Genomic DNA, 20,563 nt, shown 5'->3' with positions numbered 1-20,563 from the left:
GGAATCACTCAGCTTTATACAAGTCTTTACTCTCACAGGCTTTTCTCAGAATAACAGTGAAGGAGACAGCAACACCCATTTTACAGAGGAGGAAAGTTAGGCTCAGACTCCAACAAAACCCCAAGGCACATCAAACAGGAACACACCCTCTAACATGCCCAACATCACCCAGCTGGTGAGCGTCAGCATCTAACTGGAAGCCAGACCCCCTGACTCCAAGGCTAGAGGAGACAGCTCTTATCGCCCACTTGCTCAAGTGTCTTTCCAGTTCCAATCTTATCAGGATACCGAGGCGGCTCTCCCCAGGGTCACTAATTATCTTTACCGACAAGTCTGGCGACCTTTTCCTGTCCCGTTCACCTTTGATCTCTGCAGTGTCTAAAACTGTCGGCAGTCTTCCTTTTCCAGGCTTATCAGACATGACTACCTGTCATTCACTATACTTTCTGTGCAGGCTGGACTTTTTCTTGTTCCTCATACACGTCTTTCATTCTTCTAATTCTGAATCTTCACAATAGCTGTTCCTATGCCTGGAATGCCCCCTCTGCCCATCTCAGAATTCCTGGTTTCCTTCAAAGGTCAGCTCAGGCACCACCACAAGGAGGAGGTCTCTCCTTAACTCCCCGGCTGTTAGTGGGGAGTGAATGCCCCCAAATGATCTCATATTTGTTTTGTGTATGCCTAGATCTATCTCCATCTATCTAGACCTACCTACCTATCTCTATCTGCACACATAGAGAGAGAAATAGATAGACATGTGGTTTCCCCTAAAGAACGTAAGCTCCTTGAGGCCAGGGGCTGCTTAACTTTTGTCTTCCTATGCCAATGAATGCCCAGCAAAGACCTGGCCCCAAGCAGCCTTCCATTGAATGTTCATGGTGTAACTGCAGAACCACACTGTCCTCTACCCTGGAGAAAGGGCACCATCTTGTGGGATCTTAGGATATTGCCGTGAAGGTCCATCAAAGCCACAATCAGTTAAGAGCGGCAGGGGTTCTGGCATCCAAGGATGCCCTCCCACTGTGGCCCTCTCTGCCCTCTGACCAGGCTCAGACTGCCCTCCCACCCGGGCCCTGGCCAGTCCTTCCACCTCTGCTTTTGCTGTAGGGCTCCATCACTATTCCTGATTCATCAACAAAAATTCCCCTCCCCAGTCCTCACTTCTCTGTCTACAATGCCTGACCTATTAGCATGCAAGCTTCCTGAAGGTAAGGATAGAGTTTATATTTTTGTATTTTAAATATAATGAAATATAGAGCAATGGCCCTGGAGTCAAAACGACCTGAGTTCAAATCCGACCTCAAACACATAACACTCACTAGCTGTGTGACTCTGGGTAAGTCACTTACCCCCAACTGCCTCACCAAAAAAAAAAATGTACATAAGAAAGTTAGTAAGAGGAAAATTATCAAAAAAAGCCAACAAAAAATAAATATAATGAAATATAAAATACTCTTATATTTCTATCATCAGTGCCTGGCAGATAGGAGGCCCTTTTAGCAAATATATTATTACGAGTATTATGTTTACATAATATTTAACATAAAAAATGTTTAATATTTTGTTTCTTCATTCAAATGATTCTTGATGCCTATATTACTTTGTGGATCTTGGTTTCCTCATCTGTAAAATGGATGGGCCTCAAGCATCCATAAGTGTATCTTTGGGCAGTCACTGAACAGGCCTCCCTACTCTTTGCTTATAAAAATGAACAGACCAGACAAGTAGAGTCCAGAAGCAAACAAACACAACAGTCCAGCATTTAATAAACTCAAATTAAAGCAAAGGACCCCCTATCTGACAAGAACTATTAGAAAACCTGGAAAGCAGTTAGATTGGTAGCAGAATCCAACAAAATATAGCTCCAAATAGCAGTGCGACCTAAATACAGTCATATCATTTTGAAAAATCAGAAAACAGATGTAAGTCCCTTTTGGAATTACGATGATGGCAAAAGTTAAAACCAACAACTCTGAGTATGTGAATTCTAACAAAACAAATGTAATCATAACAGGAAGAGAAACTATTGAATGGGGGAAAAAATCTGCATCAAGCACCTCAATCAAACATTTACTAAGCACCTACTATGTGCCAGGCACTGTGCTAAGTGCTAGGAATACAAAAAGTGACCAAAGACAGCCTCTGCCCTCAAGGAGCTCACAATCCATCTAATCTTTGAAAAACCCTGAGGTCTAAGACATAAAGAAAACCCCCTAAGTAAGCGGGCAAAGGACCAGACGAAATCCCATGCTCCAAATCACCAATACCAAGAGAAACTCAAGCCTCCTGTCCACCTTCAAGTGACAGACGGGCCTCTGCCCTCCTGGGGCAGCTACGAAATGCTCTGAGTGTTGGAAAATCATTGACAAGAAAAAGGAGCGGGATGTTCGGCCCTTTGAGCTCCGAGTTCCCACTGGTGGGTAAGTACTCTGTGGAGGTAAATACTGAAAGGTCTTCCTGGAGACAAAGAATGCACTGGAGAAAGCATGTGGTGTGTGACCGGGATGGGACAGTGCTTCACCATCAGAAACCAGCCTGGCCGCCCCCACATTGCTACCTGGTTGCTCAACAGCCACCATCCCTGCTCCTCCTAACAAGCTGGAGGAATCCTTACCCTCTTCCAAACTCTCTGACCTCCCCGGGGCCTCGCTGGCCTCAGTCAGGAAGGCCTTGACTTCCTCCCAAGTGGACTCCCCAGCTCCCTCCCCACAGAAGCCATCCCACAGCTTCCCTGGCTTCCTCGGACCTCCCACCTTCTCTCATCCCAGGACCTGCCTGGGCCTTTACTGGAAAACTAAAATGGAGATCATTCTAGGGGAGCTCCATCTTTTTTTTTTGTTTGTTTTTGTTAGGCAATGGGGTTAAGTGACTTGCCCATGGTCACATAGCTAGTAAGTGTTATGTGCCTGAGGTCGGATTTGAACTCAGGTTCTCCTGACTCCAGGGCCGGTGCTCTATCCACTGTGCCACCTAGCTGCCCCAGAACTCCATCTTCTTCCACTCCCTTCATCTCAAAATCTCCTGGAATCCTCCACTCTCTCCTCCTTTGCCCAAGCCTCTTTTCCAAAGAAGACGTGCTTCTGTGTGCACACGTGACTTCATTCCCTCCTAACTTCTCATCTTCTGTCTGTTACTAACCTAACCACCACCATGGTAGTAACTCATGATTGGGAAAGCTCCTCACCTTGCCAGCCCCCGTCAGCCCTGGTCTGCAGACCCCTTGAGCAATCCCCTCTGCCCTTCACCCCTCCACTTGGCATCCTCTCTGGGGGCAGGGAGAGGGGTGGCATGGAGATGTTGTTTCCCTTCTGCCTGCTCTCATCTGAAGATTCTAGGCTTCTCCCCGTGTCCCTCCCCAGTCCTGCCCTGCCCCCACCTCTTTTCAGCTTCTTTCTGTGTATCTTCCCCCATTAGACTGTAAGCTCCTTGAAGGCAAGGATTGTCTTTCTTTTTAGGGGTATTTGAGCCCAACAAATAGCACTTGCTTAATAAATGTTAACTGATGACTTAGTGTGTGAGGTCCATTCTATACACAGCAGCCAAAGCAACTTTTCCTAAGCACAGATCAGACCCAGAGATACGCCCCCAGCTTCCTTTTGCCTCCAGGATCAAACGTGGAGTCCTCTTAGCTCTGAAAGCTAACACAAGCCAGCCCCGGTCTACATGGCCAGTCTCAGCGGATATCACTCTCCTAATCTGTCTTTTCTCTCTATTCCTTACCCCCAACACTCCATCTCCCATCTCCACACCATGGCGCTGGCAGTTCCCCACGCTTAGCACACCGTCCCTCCTCACTTCTGCCTCAAAGTCTCTCCCTTTTTCTAAGGTGAAGCTCAGGCACCATCTTCGGCATGAAGCCTTTGGTGACACCCTTTCTCCCCAAATGCCCCAAATTTAACTACTTGTTGCAGATATCCATACACATGTATGTACACTTGTGCATGTATAATACATGCACAAGCGTAGGTATTAACTTCAGAGTCATGCTGTATACATATTATAAATATTTATTCTCTCCCTCAACTTGAATATAAACTCACTGCAAACAGGGATGGTCGTTCTTTGTACTTGGATCCCCCTCCAACCCCCATCTCCCCGCCCCGCCCCTCCCCCCGCCACCCAGCACAGTGCCCAGTATTTAGTAGGCAAAAAATTCACTTCGATTCTAAATCCTCTGAGTTGAGAGAAAGATGGAAAGTTTTGTATGAACTGATACAAAGTTGGGGGGCGGGGAGCAGAACCAGAAGAATACTACACAAAGTGACAACAAGAATTTCGATCGAGTCAACATTGAAAGGCACCTGAAATCCAAGTAAATTAAATATCGAATGTCAGCAGGAGGGCTACAGAGTCACAATTTTGCAGATGCTGACAGAAATGGCCCATTTTCCTTTGCACTACTGGTGGGAGGTGGGGGGAATTTCCCAGGAAATAAAAACCCAAAGTAAGAGCAAGGAAAGGGTGGGTGTAAACAGTCTCTGGGTCCCTGAGCCACTCTGGCCTTAGTGTTACCCGTGGCACCAGCTCTTTCTGACTTCTAGGTTTCCCTGAGAGTGTCTGACATATGGGCACTGCAGTACAGAGGTGCTGGCTCTGATTTGTACCATGCCCTTTTGCAAAGGAAGAAAGGACAACAAAATGTAGCCAAGTCCGACCCTAAGGCCCACCCCAGGCTCTCAAAAGCTCTGGTGGAAGAGACTAAGTTCTGCCAGATCCTCCCTCTCTACAAAGACAAGGTTCGGGCCAAGGCCACAGAGGGCCCACCAGTACGCGGCCAAGGGCCGAAAAATCTGGCTTTTTAACCACAGCGACTTCCAAAGATTTCTGCAGGTTTTGAAAGGAGAGCTGGTGGATGAAACACCTACACCAAAAAAGAGGATAGCTCTTTAATGTTCTGGAAATAAATGAATCAGTAAAATGACACCAACATACCTTCATGTTTCTTTTATGGCTCAGAAGGTATCCTAGGGCCTTGGAATGCATCAGGGTCACTATGAACATGCATGATTATTACATCAAAATTATTATTATTAAATTTAGTTAATTTATGTTAAATTAATTTAATTTTAATTAAATAAAAATAGAGCTGTCCAATTAATGAGTTACCAGGCTGGGGTTACTACAGCAGTTTGCTTAAAGTTACAACTGTACTTGGTAACAACCCCGGTCATCCATTGTTAAAAGGCTAATGATTCTACTCCCTGCAGGAGAGATCAGAGCTAGAAAGAGCTCCGCTACCATAGGGTTTTCCTCTACATCAGCCCAGGAGTGCTCTGTAAAGCATCAATGACTCTGACCACTTTGGGGGAGAGGGGGACACATCCTGCTTTAATTCAGTCTTTATTGTTACTGAATAAACAATAAACAAGTTCAGTCATGTCTGACTGTCTCTGACCCCATTAGGGGTTTTCTTGGCAGAGATCCTGGAGTGGTTTGCCATTGGCTTCTCCAGTTCATTTTCCAGATGAGGAAACTGAGACAAACAGCATGAAGTGACATGCCCAGGGTCTTACAGCCAGTGAGGGTCTGAGGGCAGATCTGAACTTGGGAAGAGGAGTCTTCCTGACTCCAGACCCCTCACTCTGTTCGCTGCACCACCTAGCCATCCTAGCTCGGCCTTCACTTAGCACCAAAAACACAGGGCCAGACCTGGAGATAAACACTAGACATGCACTTAAAAAAACACACAAAATTCATACTTATGTAGAGAAATGTGCCTCCACACTGACTGTTCCCTGGAGGAACTGGACTAAAAACATTTGGCTCTAATTAATTAATCTTAAAATATTATACTTAGGGTTCTGCCCATTCACATAAAAGATCATTCTATCCTTGGCCAATGAAGCTTCTTAACACTCAACATAGAATTCTTCAGGAATCAAAGTAATCTTTAAAAATAAAATAAACAATTTGAATTTTCTAAAATTAAAAGCTCTCTGCACAAACAAAATCAACGCAAATAGCCTAAAAAGAGAAACCAGAAACTGTAGGGAAAGTTTTGAACCAAAGATTTCTGATGAAAAATCTAATGTTATAAATGTAGGAAGAACTGATCCAAATATGTAGGATCAAGAGATATTCCCCGAAGGTGGAGAAGAGTTCTCAGAAGAAATGCAAATGTTCAAGAACCACATAGAAAAATGTTCTAACTCACTAACAAAAAAAATATAAAATGTCTCTGAAGCTTCCTCCCACATACAGCAAGTTAACAAAGATGCTAAAATACAGAAACAATGATTGTTCCAAGAGGCTATGGGAAAAGAGGCAAACTGACATGTTTTTAGTGGAGATGCGAAATAGGCCAACTATTCTAGAAAACAATTTGCAATAATGTGAAAAAAGTCACTAATCTTTTATGCACAGCGACCCCACTACTGGGCATATACTCTACAGGAGTCAATGACTCAAGCATTCCAAGACATTCACAGCAGCATTATTGGTAGTAGCAAAATAACTGGAAACAAAATGAGTGCCCGTCAACTAGGCAAAGACTGAATAAACTGTCTTGTGTGAATGTAATGAAATATCGCCACATTGTAAGGAACAATGAGTAAGAGGAATTCATAAAAACATTGTAAGACTTGTAAAAATGATAGCGTAAAGAAAGCAGAGCCAAGAGGAAAATAGACATATGACGATAACACCACAAACAGGCAACTGAACTCAGATTCACTATAACAGTTCTGGAGAACCAATGATAAAACCCAAGTTAAAGCCATATGCTGTAAGACATGGCTTCTCTTTGTTACACTGGAGAGTTCATGCAGGTGGCACGGTAGGAAATGACCAATGTTATTTAAAATGTCATCAATTATTAGAGAAAAAAACAGGCACAGAGAGAGAGAAAGAGAGAGGGAGAGGGAGAGGGAGAGAGGGAGGGAGGGGGAGAGAGAGAGAGAGAGAGAGAGATATTTAGAGAAAGCAATTGGTCCGAGGAACAAAAAACAAGTCATACCAAACTAACCCAATTTCCTTTCTGGATACAGCTTTGGAGGAGGTGAGGAGAACAGCACAGACACTGTCAAAGGTGTCAAGTGTCCGGCTTCACCAAGAGGACAAGGCCGAACTAGGTCAGCAGATCTACAAGAAGCAGGGTCACTGCAAACTCCCTGGGCAAGCCTTGGACCCCAGGTCCTGAAGCACACGGGAAGGATGGAGAACATTCTTCCTCTCTCTAACATGCAAACATCTATTCCTTTTTCCCCTGGACCCTGGACCTCCTCCATATACCTGCTTGTTTTTTCATATATAAATGTTTCCTTCGGTTCTGATCACCCCAAAGTCTCCTCATAGGAGTCTTCAGAACAAGATACAGACCTGGGCTAGAGGACAGCGGTTAGTGGACTTCATAACGATGTAAACGACAATAACCACATCGAAGGATTACTGGCCAATGGGTTGATGTCAACCAGAAGAGCTCTACTGAGATGCCACAAAATTGACAAATAGCAGAAAATAAGAACCTTAGCCATAGGTCTACTTTGACTTCAGCAGAAGAGGTAGGTTCTAAATTGTGATAAGAGATTTCTATTGATGACTAAAATCACATAGTTGATTGAACCATTAATCCTATACAGGAATACACTCGTACTAAACATTATGTTATTATTATAACATTAGCCTTTGCTTTAGGCCAGTAAACATTTATTATGCACCTACTATATGCCAAGAGCTCTGCTGAGTGCTGGAATATGACCATGAAAAAGAAAGACAGTCCATGCTCTCAAGGAAGCTGGGAGGGAAGAGGAAGGGAGGCTGGGACTTGTTGAGTCCTGTCTAAAGGAGTTCAGCTGGTGGGAAATGAAGAGATGGCCCACCTGGGAGCGAGCCCTCATTAAACGGAGGTTTTGGGAGGCATTCTTTGCTCCACCCACCACAGTTTTGTAAACCCAAACCTATTTTACTCATTGACAAATTCTAATTTCAGAAATATATGCCTTCATTTCTGATTAACCTTTGGTTGGCAGTTATTTCCAATATCTTAGTGTTGGGGAGAATATCTTCGGTCCTTGAGGCTTTTCTATCTCGTCAGAGAAGTAAGATTTAATCAAACAGGAAGATGACCCTTGAAAGGAATTCTCTCCTCAAATGAAAAATGTAAATGATCATCCTTCTCTCCCCCTCCTTGCTCTTCCCCTTAAAAATGATCTATGTTGTTGATCAAAATCTAGTATACTGGGCTTTCCTAAAGCAGACACATATCGGGACAGAACAAAACACTTTCCACATTTTTTAAAATCACAAACAACACACAGGACCAAGGATCTTTTTCTCTGGTCAAGAATATTCGGAAACACATCTTCTATTCGGCCTCCAGCCAACACCTCAAGCTCTGGCCTTTTTTCAAAAGGAACTGCTCCAGCTGTCCAGATGTTTAACACTGCTGCCATCTTCTGGCCTCTTTAAGAGGGCCTTTCCAGATGTCTCCAGGGCCTGCTCAAAGATGATGGCCTGAATGGAGCACCACCATTTTCATGTTTGCTAGCAGTCTGAACTCATTCCAACTTCTGGCCTAACAAAGTTCAAATTCAAAGCCAGAATCTCTCCTCAGCTGCCATCCAATTAAAGAAGTTCACTCTTTCAAGATGCTGTGGTACCACACGGTAATTTACCCACTAGACAGTACTCCAGTGGCATTAAGGAGCATCAGAAAGCCCTGAGAGATAACAACATTCTGAAGACAAAGTGAATTTAAGTTCTCTTTCATGAATGCAAAGTCCTTTTTGCAGAAGAGTAAATGTTGTTATACCAGATGTTAACATGGTACTACAAAGTGATTAGCAATGGCACTGTACTCGATGTACCAGCCAGAAGTTGGAATGCATTCAGACTGCCAGAAAACATGAAAATGCATCGAATTATACTATTGTCTAGCCCACACCTCTCCACTGTCTCCCAAGGAGTAACACAAGAGCCAACCGAGAGTTCTGCTGCAAGCCAGGTAACTCTAAGCACAGCAGTAATCCTGTCAAAAAAGAAAATGAGGTTAGTCTGGCATGACCTCTTCTCAGAGAAGCCACCATGCTGCCTCTCTGGAATCACCTTTTCCCTTAATAGATTTGTGCCAAACATCTCTTTAATAACCCATCCCAGAGTTTTGCCAAGAAGTGAAAGAAAACCCATGGGCCTATAGTTAGCAAACTGTTCTAGTCCCTTTTTTGAAAATCAGGGTGACTTCTCTAATCTCGTGGTGCCTCTCCAACATCCCATGAAGGGGTCCTTGAAGGGACTGAGCAAGAATCCTTCACATTCCCAAACAAAGAGCCTATTATTCTACAGCAAGATCAAAACAACCAACCACAAGAAACCTGTCACCTGACTATGGCATGACTTGCCCTGGAGCACCTCCTTCACTAGTCTGAACCTCCTAGTGTTTTATCTAGAATATTTTCTAGGAACTCTATCTCTGAGTAACATTCGTCTTCATGAATGTCCATTGCTCAACAGAAACGTGTGGAACATGGCAGGTAATGTCAATTGTTTTGAAAATCAGGTATGTGGAATACTTTTTTTCTCTCCTTCCTCTTTTTCTTTTTAAAAAAGTTATTTGTTGTAATGGATGGCTCTCCAGGAGAGGAGGAGAGGGATATAAGAGAAATCTAGGTGATTAAAAAAATACTGATAAAAATCCCTTTTTTGGAAAAAAAAAAACGTTCAATTTGAACAGAAGCAGTTAGAACAAGATCTCTGTCTCATTGTGCTCCTGTCTGATTTTAAGGTAATCCCAGACCAGAAGATGGCGGCTACCTCCAGTTTCTATGACTGTCAGCAACTCAACCAGGAAGAGGCCGATGGGTGACAATCACCAGAAGAACATGTGGGGTCTCCTTCCTCCATCATTACACATTAAAGAGCACAACGCTAAAAAAGAAGAAAGCCAATTCCAACAGTTTTTAGGAACTTGAATCGTTTTTTAACTGTGAACTTAGAAGACAAATCAATAATTCTTAAATTAAATATTACTCTGCCTACCCCTCATCTCAAGCTTAGTAAATGTTTACAAACATTCAGTCAATAAGCATTTATTAAGCACTCAGGTGCCTGGCACTGGGCTAAGTATTGAGGATGCAAAAAGAGGTAAAAAACAGTCCCTGCCCTCCAGCAGCTCCCAATCTAACATGGGGAGGGGGGGAGACAACAAGCAAACAAATACATACAAACAAGGTAAACAGGAAATAATCCACAGAGCGAAGACAACAGATTAAGAAGGGCTGGGCAAGACTTTCCTTCTTGGGGAAGGTGGGATGTTGGTGGGGACTTGAAGGAAGCCAGGGAGGTCAGTGGTCACAGTGGAGGAGGGCGACTGTTTCAGGCGTGGAGGATAGACACAGAATGCCCAGGGCTGAGAGATGGAGCCTTTTGTTCACAGGACAGCCAGAGGGCTGAAGTCACTGGATCAGCAAGGACCTGTCCCAGAGTGAGGCGTAAAAAGGCTGGGTTATGAAGGGCTTTGCCTGCCAAACGGAGCACTGTGTATTTGATCCTGGACCTAGGGCAGCTAGACGGTGCAGTGGATAGAAGGTGGGGCCTGGAATCAGGAGGACCTGAATTCAAATCCAGCTTCAGACTCTTAGTAGCTGTGTGACCCTAGGCAAGTCACTTCATCCTGTTTGCCTCATCAGTAAAATGAGCTGGAGAGGGAAATGGCAAACCACTCCAGTAGCTTTGCCAAGAAAACCCTAAATGGGGTCACGGAGAGTCCGACATGACTGAAAAATAACAATAGATCATGAATTCACAAAGACCTTTAAATTGACAAAGGAGCACTGGATAAAGTCAGGGCAGGGTAAGTGCAGCTGTCAGACTCCATCAGTGGCCAGAGGTTGATCCATCCTCCACCGTGTGCAATGAACCAATAAAGACTCAGAGTCCTGTGGTATTTGGGGGTCTGACCTCATTTCCAGGAGGCCTGGTCCTAATACACAATTTCCTTTCATTAAAAATCAGTGAATTCCCAAGAATGCCTAGATGGCATCAGTAATAATAATCAGGACACAAAACTGTTCCATGATATTAGGTCCATCAGACTATTCTCTGGTACCTCCTGAGAACCTAAGAGGTATGTATGCCTTAAAATGCAATTTAGGGATGCCATTCATGGGGGCACATAAATAAAAACAATAATAATTCTGCAAGTAACCATGTGAAAACGAGAAACGTGGTGACCAGTAAAACAGCATTGTAAAGACATTTCACTTTAGAACACTAGAGGGCGCAATGACTCAACAATACTGACACCTGGCGTGGAGGCATGTGGTTCCTACCTGAAGTCAACAAAACATTATGAATAACCTTAATTTTGGTTTGCATGTACTGCATATGTATCTTCAACACCAACTTTCAAGCTAAAATGTCGCTTGGCTCATCCAAATCCCATGCGCTCCTCTGGGTCTCCTGCAAAAGCACAGATTAAAAGGCACCAACCCACGGCCACCATTGTGAAGATCTGAAGAAGGATTCAGAGGCAGACCTGGACCAGCGGAGGGGCAGAGCAGGATGGGCAAACGCTCAGGGAACGACTCAGAAAGCCTCCAAGTAGCAACTAGAAACAAGCAGCCTACATCTCCCAATTTTTATTAGTCAATGGGAATTTTAAAATGGTTCTGGTAACATGGACACTGACTACAAATTCCAGCTGTTTAAATTAGCTAAGGTGGTCCTGCACTCTTGGCTACAATCAATACGTATCTTAGTAGTTCTAAAAAAGCTGACTGGAAATTCTCTACACAAGGCAAGCGTTATAAGCAGAGTTCCTACTGGCCACACAAACTCTACTTCTTACAACACGGAACTACAGGGAACAAAGAAGCCAAAACCTGACATTATGTTTGAACTTAATGTTCAAAATGTACAGCAGGAAATAAGGGACAGTATCAACCTCAAATCCACGAAGAACGGTCTGTGCTGTTTCTTTTGCTTTGGATCACTGCAAAGGAACACCAACGAGATGAGATTTTCATCAAAGTCATGAACTATTTTGTGAGAGACATCTTCAACGTGCAATCTACAACTTTCCCTGGGTAAAGATTCCAATTAAGAGACGACATCACACACACAGAACACAGCTTAATGGTGAAATGTATGGAGTCACGTTACAATCAACAATGCTTTTAGTACATTGGCTGCTTTGAACTCCTACATAATCACTTTGCTTTTAAGATACCATAGCAACAAAGGAAAAATTAAATTCAGAGGAACTGGTGGCCTGGAAAATAAACCTCCTCATCTTGTCACTCACCTGAAGCTACCCACTCCATCGTTACCACTGGGGCCTTAACTGCCAGATCCAAACGCCTTTTCCCACCCTCAGCCTCGTGGCCCACACCGTTGCCTCGGATGCTGCTGACCGCCACCCTCGTCTTAGCCTGGCCCTCCACCCTCTGCACTCCAGATGCCCCTCCTGCCTTGTCTCACACTCACTTCCCTTCCACAAACTCTACATGACACACATGACCCCTGGCACCGGCCCGACTGCTCGTTCTCAGTCTCCTTTGCCAGCCTGTCATGCGCCTCTCACTTCCTAACTGGGTGTACCCCGGAGCTCTGTGCAGGTCCTTCTCTTCTCTCTCTACACACTCCCAAGCGCCTGTGAATTTAACTATCTTCCTCCTCCCAGATCTACACACGCAGCCCCACCCACCGCAGAGTGCCATCAGATGCTTCCAACTGTCTGCCCCACAGACACCTCAAACTCGCTCACTGCCTTTTCCCAAAGCCACCCCTCTTCGGAACTTGCCTATTTCCGTCAAGGGCACCGCCACCTTCTGGCCTGCCCAGGCTCTCAAATGTGGTGTCCTCTCTGACTCCTTCCTCTCCTTGGTTCCTCCTAACTGAGCAGTTGCCAGATCCGTCATTTCTACCTCATGACATGTCTTTGCACCGGTTGTCCCTTGTGCCTGGACTGGAGTCACCCCCACCTCCATCTCTCAGAATCCCTTATTTCCTTCAAAGCTCAGAGGTAAGCCCCACCTTCACCCATCACACGAAGCCTTTCCCAATGTCCCCAGCCGCTACAGCTCCCCAACGGCCTCCCAACCTTGGATGTGGCAGGCAGGTAAGAAGCAGCTGCTGAATGGACACGCAAGTGAAGCTACGTGCTTTCTTCTGACATATAAACTGTTGTCTCTTCGAGGCTACCAGAAAAATGCATTATTCAAAAACAAGGTAAGATATAAATACCTGTATCCCATTGAGCTTAAATCAGGTTTCAGAGAAACCGTCTCTGTGGTGAGCTCCACCTTCCTCACGCTTCCAAAGAAATCCGTTATTAACACATTTTGAGGATTTCTCTGAAAAAGATCTGTCCGATGTCCAGGAGTCGAAACACACAAACTTTTGGGACACACCTGAAACTGTAAGATAACAGCAACACTAAGTATCATCACAATCACTTGCAACCACTGCATTTCCAGAGCCTACCAAGGGCCTTTCTAGGTGTTTCTTTCCACAAACCACATGAGCAATTCAAGGACCCAAGCTGGCATGGAGGCCACTTACTCTGTGCCATCTCCCACTTGCAGCGTCCGTCCCAAGAGTCCTCTCTCCTCCCCTGGCGCACTGACTCACTCTCATGGCTCTGAGCATCAATTCACGTCTCTCCAGCATCAGGCCATCTCTGCCGGGACGTCTGTCACACTCCGCCCTCAAACCAGGTACGGCCCAAACCAAGCTGATTCTTTTCCCACAAAAATGCAGTCCACAGCCATATCAATGAACCTGATCTTCATCCACAGAAACAGCCATTTTGTGGAAGTATCCCAGGGAAAACAGGGCTCAGCCCAACGCCCTCACAGGCAAAGCTCTCCCTGTACCCCAGGAGAACAGCCCATCGAGCTGAAGGACAAGCCAGGACCACGTAGTGTAGGCCTATCTTCAATGTCATCCTCAAAGACCCTTTCACATTCCTCACTAAGGTGCAGGGTTAACTGGACTGACCTCCAGCCTGTCAGATTCAGGAGGGGAAAGGCCCCAAGGCAATCTCCCAATCTCCAAGGTCACTCCTCTACTGTCAAGAGTATCAGCCAGGGCCCTGTTCAGTGACTCTGGGCCTAAGTGACCCTACTGAAGAAGTCCTTCTCTATGCTACTGTGAGATGGGTCTTCACTGTGAGTCCCTTCTGTTCCAAAGCCATCAGTGGGGCTCTAGGGCCTGACAGGAAAGGTAGAGAATGGAGAAAGGCCTGCAGGGCACTGGCTAAAGGAAGAGCTAAGTGGGCATGTTCCCAAGGCCGAGATGAGGGAAGTGTGGCCTGGCAGTGATGGTGCTAACAAAAGACCTGAGGGGTTGGGGGTCCACAACGTGACAGGGAAGAACACCAAGCAAGCTCAGGCTGCATGAAGAGAGATGGAAGGACAGAGAGAGCAGCATCCGGAGGAAAGGAGGCAGAGCTGGATCCGCTCCGGACACCACAGTCCAGAAGCATCCTGGTAACAGCGGGCAAGGCAAGACACTGAGAATGGAGAAAGACCTGCAGGGCACTGGTTAAAGGAAGAGCTAAGTGGGCATGGTCAGCCAGTAAAGTAGAAGACCTGGGTGGTGGAAGGGGGCTGACAGGCAGAGGGGACAGCCAGGAGAGGTCAGGCTTGCTCCAGGACAAACTTTCTAATCGAGTGGGAGGAAGTGGGAGGCCTTCCAGCCAAGACTGGATGAGGTCTGACTGGATGCAATGAGGACCTTCTCACTCGCCTACACTGATTCCATCAAGGCTCTCCACGTCCTCCTGATGCGCGTGTGACAAACACCACATCACTCCCCTGCCCGAAGACCATCAGGGCTTCTCCACAGAGGCGTTTCTCGGCCACCTACAAACTCATCTTCCTTGCCCAGGCTAGAAGGAGATCATGCAGGGAACTGGAATCAAGGGACCTCAGTAAAGCCTTTGTGGGCCTCCAAGCCAACCTCCTGATTCATCCAGGAATCTGCTCACAAAGGCTGGAATAAGCAAGAATACATCTTTTTTTCCCCCATATCCAAAGAACAAACCAACATGGCAGCAATGAAAGATACCGATGGCACTGCCATGAAATGTGGCCTAGAGCCTGTGGAATCAGCCAGATGGTGCAGCTCTTCTAGGCCCCTGAAGTGAGTGAAATGATACAAACGCCTCAGGACAGCATGGTACCAGGCGCAGGGCAGACATACTAGAGGGGAGGCGCCTGGGCGCGCAGGAAGAGGGACACCTGCACAAAGAGCTCACACTCTAGAAGGGCCATCTAAACCAAGTGTGTCAGAGGACTTCCAAGGGAAAAGTGGCGATGTCTGAGCAAAGCTTCCGACGGCTGCCGTGACCTCCGCAGGCGGAAGCACTGCACAGGCTTCAGGCACGGCCTGGTAATTCAACACAAAGGACAACACTGGCTGCAGCCTGCCGGCCACAAGCCAAGGCAGAGCCTTCCACAAAAATTTCTGGACAGACACATCTTCAGCTGAAATCTCTGGGAGAGCCACAAGGGATGCCCAGCATTCAGAAGTCTGAGATGGTGCACCCTGACACAGACATGGCGCAGAAGGCACAGAGAGCACCATTCCCGCCTGCCCGTGCCCCCATTAACACGACAGCATTGTAAAGGGAGCAAAGGCTTAACCTTCAGGAAGTATCACCACCGGCAGAGTTTTCCTTTAAGCCTGATTATCATAAGATGAATCTTCAACTTCACGTGGGCACTGAAGTATTTTGGTACATGAATGCAGTCGAATATTACTGTGCTATAAGGAATGAGGTCTTCAGAGAAGCCTGGAAAGACATGGATGAACTGAAGCCAAGAGAAGCAATCAGAACCAGCACATACGACAGCAACAACAGTAACTGACGCCGTAAAAGCCCAGACGGAGAAGGCGCCTCCACCTGCTCTCTGCTGAAGTGGGGAACTATGGGCATGGAACCAGGCCGGCTACTGGTGCTGAACTCTCTCTCTTTTTTTTTCTAAGGGGGAAGAAGAGGGCTATATTTGGTCCTGTAGGTACTGTAACAATAAGATAGCCAAATTTTATTCTAGAAAAAAATATATATAAATTTTTTAAAAACAGAGGTTTTCCCAGGTTTAAGTGGCAATGCCAAATAGTCCTACTCTGTCAGATTCGATTCCCCCCTTTGCTAAACTGTGCCCACCTCCCATAAAATATACCTGAAAAGATATGGCCAACAGAAGGTTCAGGTCAGAAACGGCCTCAGCATAGGCCTCCAACACACAGGACAATGATTCGGTATTTAGAGTGCTAAAAGTCAGAACCATGTTAAAACTTAGCAAAATCCCTGGCAGACCATCAATGGACTTGTGATACCTACACCCTCACCTGGCGTCTCTATCACAAATCGTACGAGGACATACTTACGAGATCGTTCATGTTGGCTTGGCTTGCCGGATGAATTTCTTCTAAAAATTCCAAGACATAAAATGTGTATCTATCCATCAGGTGGACTCCAATGGCAAGGTCGGGCTGATGCTGTCACAAAGGAAAGAAAGAGAAACATGAGCATCTGCCTACTGACTGGATGGTGGTGGCGGTGATGGAAGCAGAGGCAGCAGCACAAAGCCAGCCAGAGACACTGGATCACCACGATGGGAACAGGTACTCACTGAAAGGGAGTCTTCTCCTACTTGGCTACTGGCGAGCGCCATGACGTTGGGGGAATAGAAGCGCTCATACATGGATGCCCCTTGACAAGTATCGATAATAAACAGCATCTCGTGGTAGCTGAAAGACAAGAAGGGGCTCGGTGACGAGGGAGGCATCAGACCACTTCTCTTAGCACGCAGGATGCAGAAGTCCATCCAATTAATGGCCTAAAAATTCCAATGCCCTTCAACAGCATTCGTTCTAAGGGAGATCTGGAAAAGGGCTCAATTCAATCCCAAGTCCTAAGGTCCTACCCCACCCTATGGAACACTAGCTAATCAAAGTGTCACCTCCCCAGCAACTTTCCCTTTCCTGCCAAGAGTCCTGAGTCAATCAACACTGATTAAGCACCTACTGTGTGCTGGCCCTAGGCCAGGGATACAAAGAAAGGCAACGGACAGTCCCTGTCCTCAATGAGTTCCCAGCCCCAATGGGGAGACAGTGTGAGAGGCGGGAAAGTGGGAGAGAACATATTTTGAGGTAGGCAAGCGTCCGAGTCGATGTCATCTTGCAGAAAGATGAGTTTCTGGTGATGATCAAGTCCAAGAGAGCAACCAGAAGGGAAATAATGAGGAGAATTCCCTGAGTGCCCTCCTTGAAGGGAGGAGGTTGGGGAGGGGCCCTCTGATGTACACCCTCCATCTTCTCCTGCCTGCTCCTGATAATTCTGCACTACCACCACCATCACCATCACCAAACATTTAACATTTACTTTGCACTTTTAAGGTTGTAAAGTATTTCACAAGCAAGTCATTGCCCCTTGGCCTGCCTCAGTATCCTCATCTGTAAAATGGGGATCATAACAGCACCTACCTCCCAGGGTGGTTGTGAAGATAAAAATGAGACAGTATTTGTTAAGTGTAAATTTGCTTTATAAACTTTAAAGTGCTCTTATCTAATCAATCACCCTGCCTCTCTATGTGTCCTAGGCTCTCTGGCCACAGAAACCCTCTCTCAATCACCCACAGTGACTCCCTACAGCCTTACCAAGTTGGGCACACGTAGCTGCTACTGAAGGTTGCCCAGGGTCTGAGTCCCTATCGGTCAGCCCTCCTCCCCTGACCACAGCCGCCATTCCACCAAACCATCACTCACCATCTCCCAGCTCCTTCCCTCTCCCCACAGCTCTCGTGACTAGAGTAGATGCCTCCCTCCACTCACCTCCATGTATTAAAATGTTTCCCTTTCTTGAAGGTCTAACTCGTACCCTCAACTCCCCTCCTGGAGCTTCTCAGAGCCCTCAAGGATCTGCCCTTTAGACTATTTCTAATTTGTACTCTTCTTATTACTGAAATGTCTTGTCTCTCCCCCAGGCCAAGATGCTAACCTCCAGGAGGAACAGGGCAGCTTCATTCACCCAGCATTCCTCAGAGCTCCCTGAAGAGAGTAAGCACTTAACACGTGGTGACTGAATTTAATTAAAAACTCTTTCCCATATCCCAAAAGGACACGGACCTAACTGAAGACAGAGGGCACAAGCTCTCAGTGGGGCTCAGCCTCTCTGTCACTGACCTGGGGCAAGCCCCCTCCCTCTTCATTGACCAGACCTCCAAGGACCCTCCCACTCTGTGTTCCTAGGACATTCTGCCCAATTCATCTTAGGAAAATAAGTGATTTCTTACCGTCTCTTCTGCCACATCTGTTCAAATGCATCAGCAAGTTCAACATTGGTGATTTCTTCAGAGTCCTGGAATTTCAAGAAGCCGTTCCCACCATGGCCTTGTGGGAAAAGAAAACAGTAAATTACTGGGTGGACGTGTGTGTGTGTGTGTGTGTGTACACACAGGGAATTCACAGCCAAGACGGGCTTTCAGATGTCATTTTTACCCCCTAAAATAATTAACTCTGCGAGAGGTGAACTGGATTTTCAAATTTTCATTGAGAAGGGAAACAAGATGGATGAGTAAATTCTGAATTTCAGATTCCCCAAATCCTGGAGCTTTCTTCCCACCAACAGTGCTCAATCTAAAGAAAATTTGCCAAACAAGAAAAAAAAAAGTATGGCAAACCCTCTTCTCTCACTGAGCTCCATCCCAAAATCAGACGTGACTGTCCATGGGCAGGGCAGGACACCCCTAACAGATCAAGAGACAGCCATGTTTTAGGAAAGATGCATGTCTAGGAGGAGGAGAGGGAAGGATTGTTTCTCCAGCATCTACTATGTGCCAGGCATTAGGCACTGGGAGCGTTACAAACATCATCTCAACAATGATGTCTAAAAGACTATCCCCAGCAGACCGAGAGGCCTGGAGACAGCATCGTAGGACCCAGACCTAAAGATGAGGTGGCAGGGAGGGGGGCAGGAAGGGCATGACCATCCTCTGCAGCCTCCTCACATAAAAGAAAGCCTGAACGAGCCAGGCTGGTTTCCAATGGCAAAGCCAGAGCAGTGAGGAAGACGTAAGACTTGGCTGGTGTGCAGGCAGCCACCAGCAATCAGGTCTGTCCAAAAGCGGACACGTCAAGAGGACGTGGGCTTCCTGGCTCCCTGGCACTGATGCAAAGGCTGACTGCCACTTGTCCACAACGTTACAGAAGAGACTGTGGCCAGGGGTGGCTAGAGCCCCATGGCCTCTGAGGTTCCTTCTGGTTCTATGAGGCTGCCATTCTACCCTCCCAATAGAGACCACCATCTAGGCCAATCCAGCCAACCATGGACAGTGTACTGGGCACTACAAGCCACCACCAGGCCAAGGTTCCTGGGAGCTAAAGGGGAAGTCTTGTTTTCACTGCAAACATGTCCCTCTCTGGTTTATCTCTAGCCATCAGTCTCCAACTGTGTAGGATCAAGGGTGTTCATTCCCACCATGTGGGCATCATCTCCTCCTTCAAGGCATAACTCTCAGAAATGACCACCTGTCCCACCCACTGAAGTGGTAACACAAGGTTGACCAAGAAAACGTAGGAGGCTAGCAGATTGCACTGTGCTAACCCAAGCCATACTCTGGCCTGAAAAGTCCTTGAAGAACATGTCAAAATCATTCATTCCCTTATTTGCTTCCTATAAGTTCTAAATTCTGGATAACGAGTTATACTGAACGTAATACCGAATGACTGGACGAGAATATACCCAGGAGACGGGCTAGCTCAGTTCAGTAGCTCGGCCACTACTTGGCTGAGTCAAAGTGGAAAACATCAGGGAAGTTCTGCTTCATGTCCTGAGAGATGGGTTCACCGCTCCCAGGCAATATTATGAAAAATAAAAATAAAAATAAAAAATGGCAAAGGACGCCATCTCAGCTTAGGGACATTCACATAATTATGCACACATAAATTCATTCTCATGTGCAATTATATGACAGCAAATTGTTATTCAAAATGTACCTAGTTTTTACTTTAAGCAATTTTCTCTTCTGATAAGATTCTTGCACTAAAAGTTCAAAGACATTCAGGGAAATCAAGTCAAACCCACTCGAAATCCTTGACTTACCCGTCATGTATATCAGAACATTGCTTCTATCATCAGAAAGAAGACGTTTGGATCGAGGAGCGCTAGGTGGGACTCTTCCCGTTAACACACGCAAAAAATTCTCCACAGTCACCTGAAAAAAATATTTCTCAGTCCATTTCTGGCTCCAGACAATCCGTCGAATGATTTTTCTCTCCCTCCTGCTTTTCTACATTACTGTTTTAGAATATGACAACATTTACAATTTATAATATTAGTAATGACAAAACTTAGTTTACAAAGACTTCTCCTTTCCTGCAGTCACTTAAGATAGAGCCATTTAAATGCCTGCATCACCAGATACTTTATAAAAATTGTAAAATTATTAACCCTAACCCTAAACGTGCTCTAGGTCACCATGAAGAAATGCATCAAGTCAATCTAATATTTAAATCACGTAAAAGATGCAGTGGGTGCTTTAAGAAATGCCTACAACAGGGGCAGCTAAGTGGCACAGTGGACAGAGCACCGGCCTTGGAGTCAGGAGGACCTGAGTTC

At 45.9% G+C, this 20,563-nt stretch overlaps 1 protein-coding gene across 1 annotated transcript in view; it reads right to left on the bottom strand.

Moving 5' to 3' along the window:
* PIGK (phosphatidylinositol glycan anchor biosynthesis class K) overlaps positions 1-20,563 on the bottom strand; it is a 90,433-nt gene that overhangs the window by 34,696 nt on the left and 35,174 nt on the right. Inside the window, exons 8-12 of the mRNA XM_027874032.1 lie at positions 20,048-20,159; positions 18,240-18,336; positions 16,578-16,695; positions 16,333-16,443; positions 13,180-13,352 (exon numbers count right to left, since the gene is read on the bottom strand). Coding sequence (XP_027729833.1) covers positions 13,180-13,352; positions 16,333-16,443; positions 16,578-16,695; positions 18,240-18,336; positions 20,048-20,159 — 611 coding nt within the window. The remainder of the gene's footprint in view (positions 1-13,179; positions 13,353-16,332; positions 16,444-16,577; positions 16,696-18,239; positions 18,337-20,047; positions 20,160-20,563) is intronic.

The sequence above is a fragment of the Vombatus ursinus genome, unplaced genomic scaffold (assembly GCF_900497805.2).
Source record: "Vombatus ursinus unplaced genomic scaffold, bare-nosed wombat genome assembly UNPS02014804.1, whole genome shotgun sequence".
Lineage (NCBI taxonomy): Eukaryota > Metazoa > Chordata > Mammalia > Diprotodontia > Vombatidae > Vombatus > Vombatus ursinus.
Note: the sequence above shows the minus strand (reverse complement) of the source record. Positions and strands in the feature narration are given on the sequence as shown.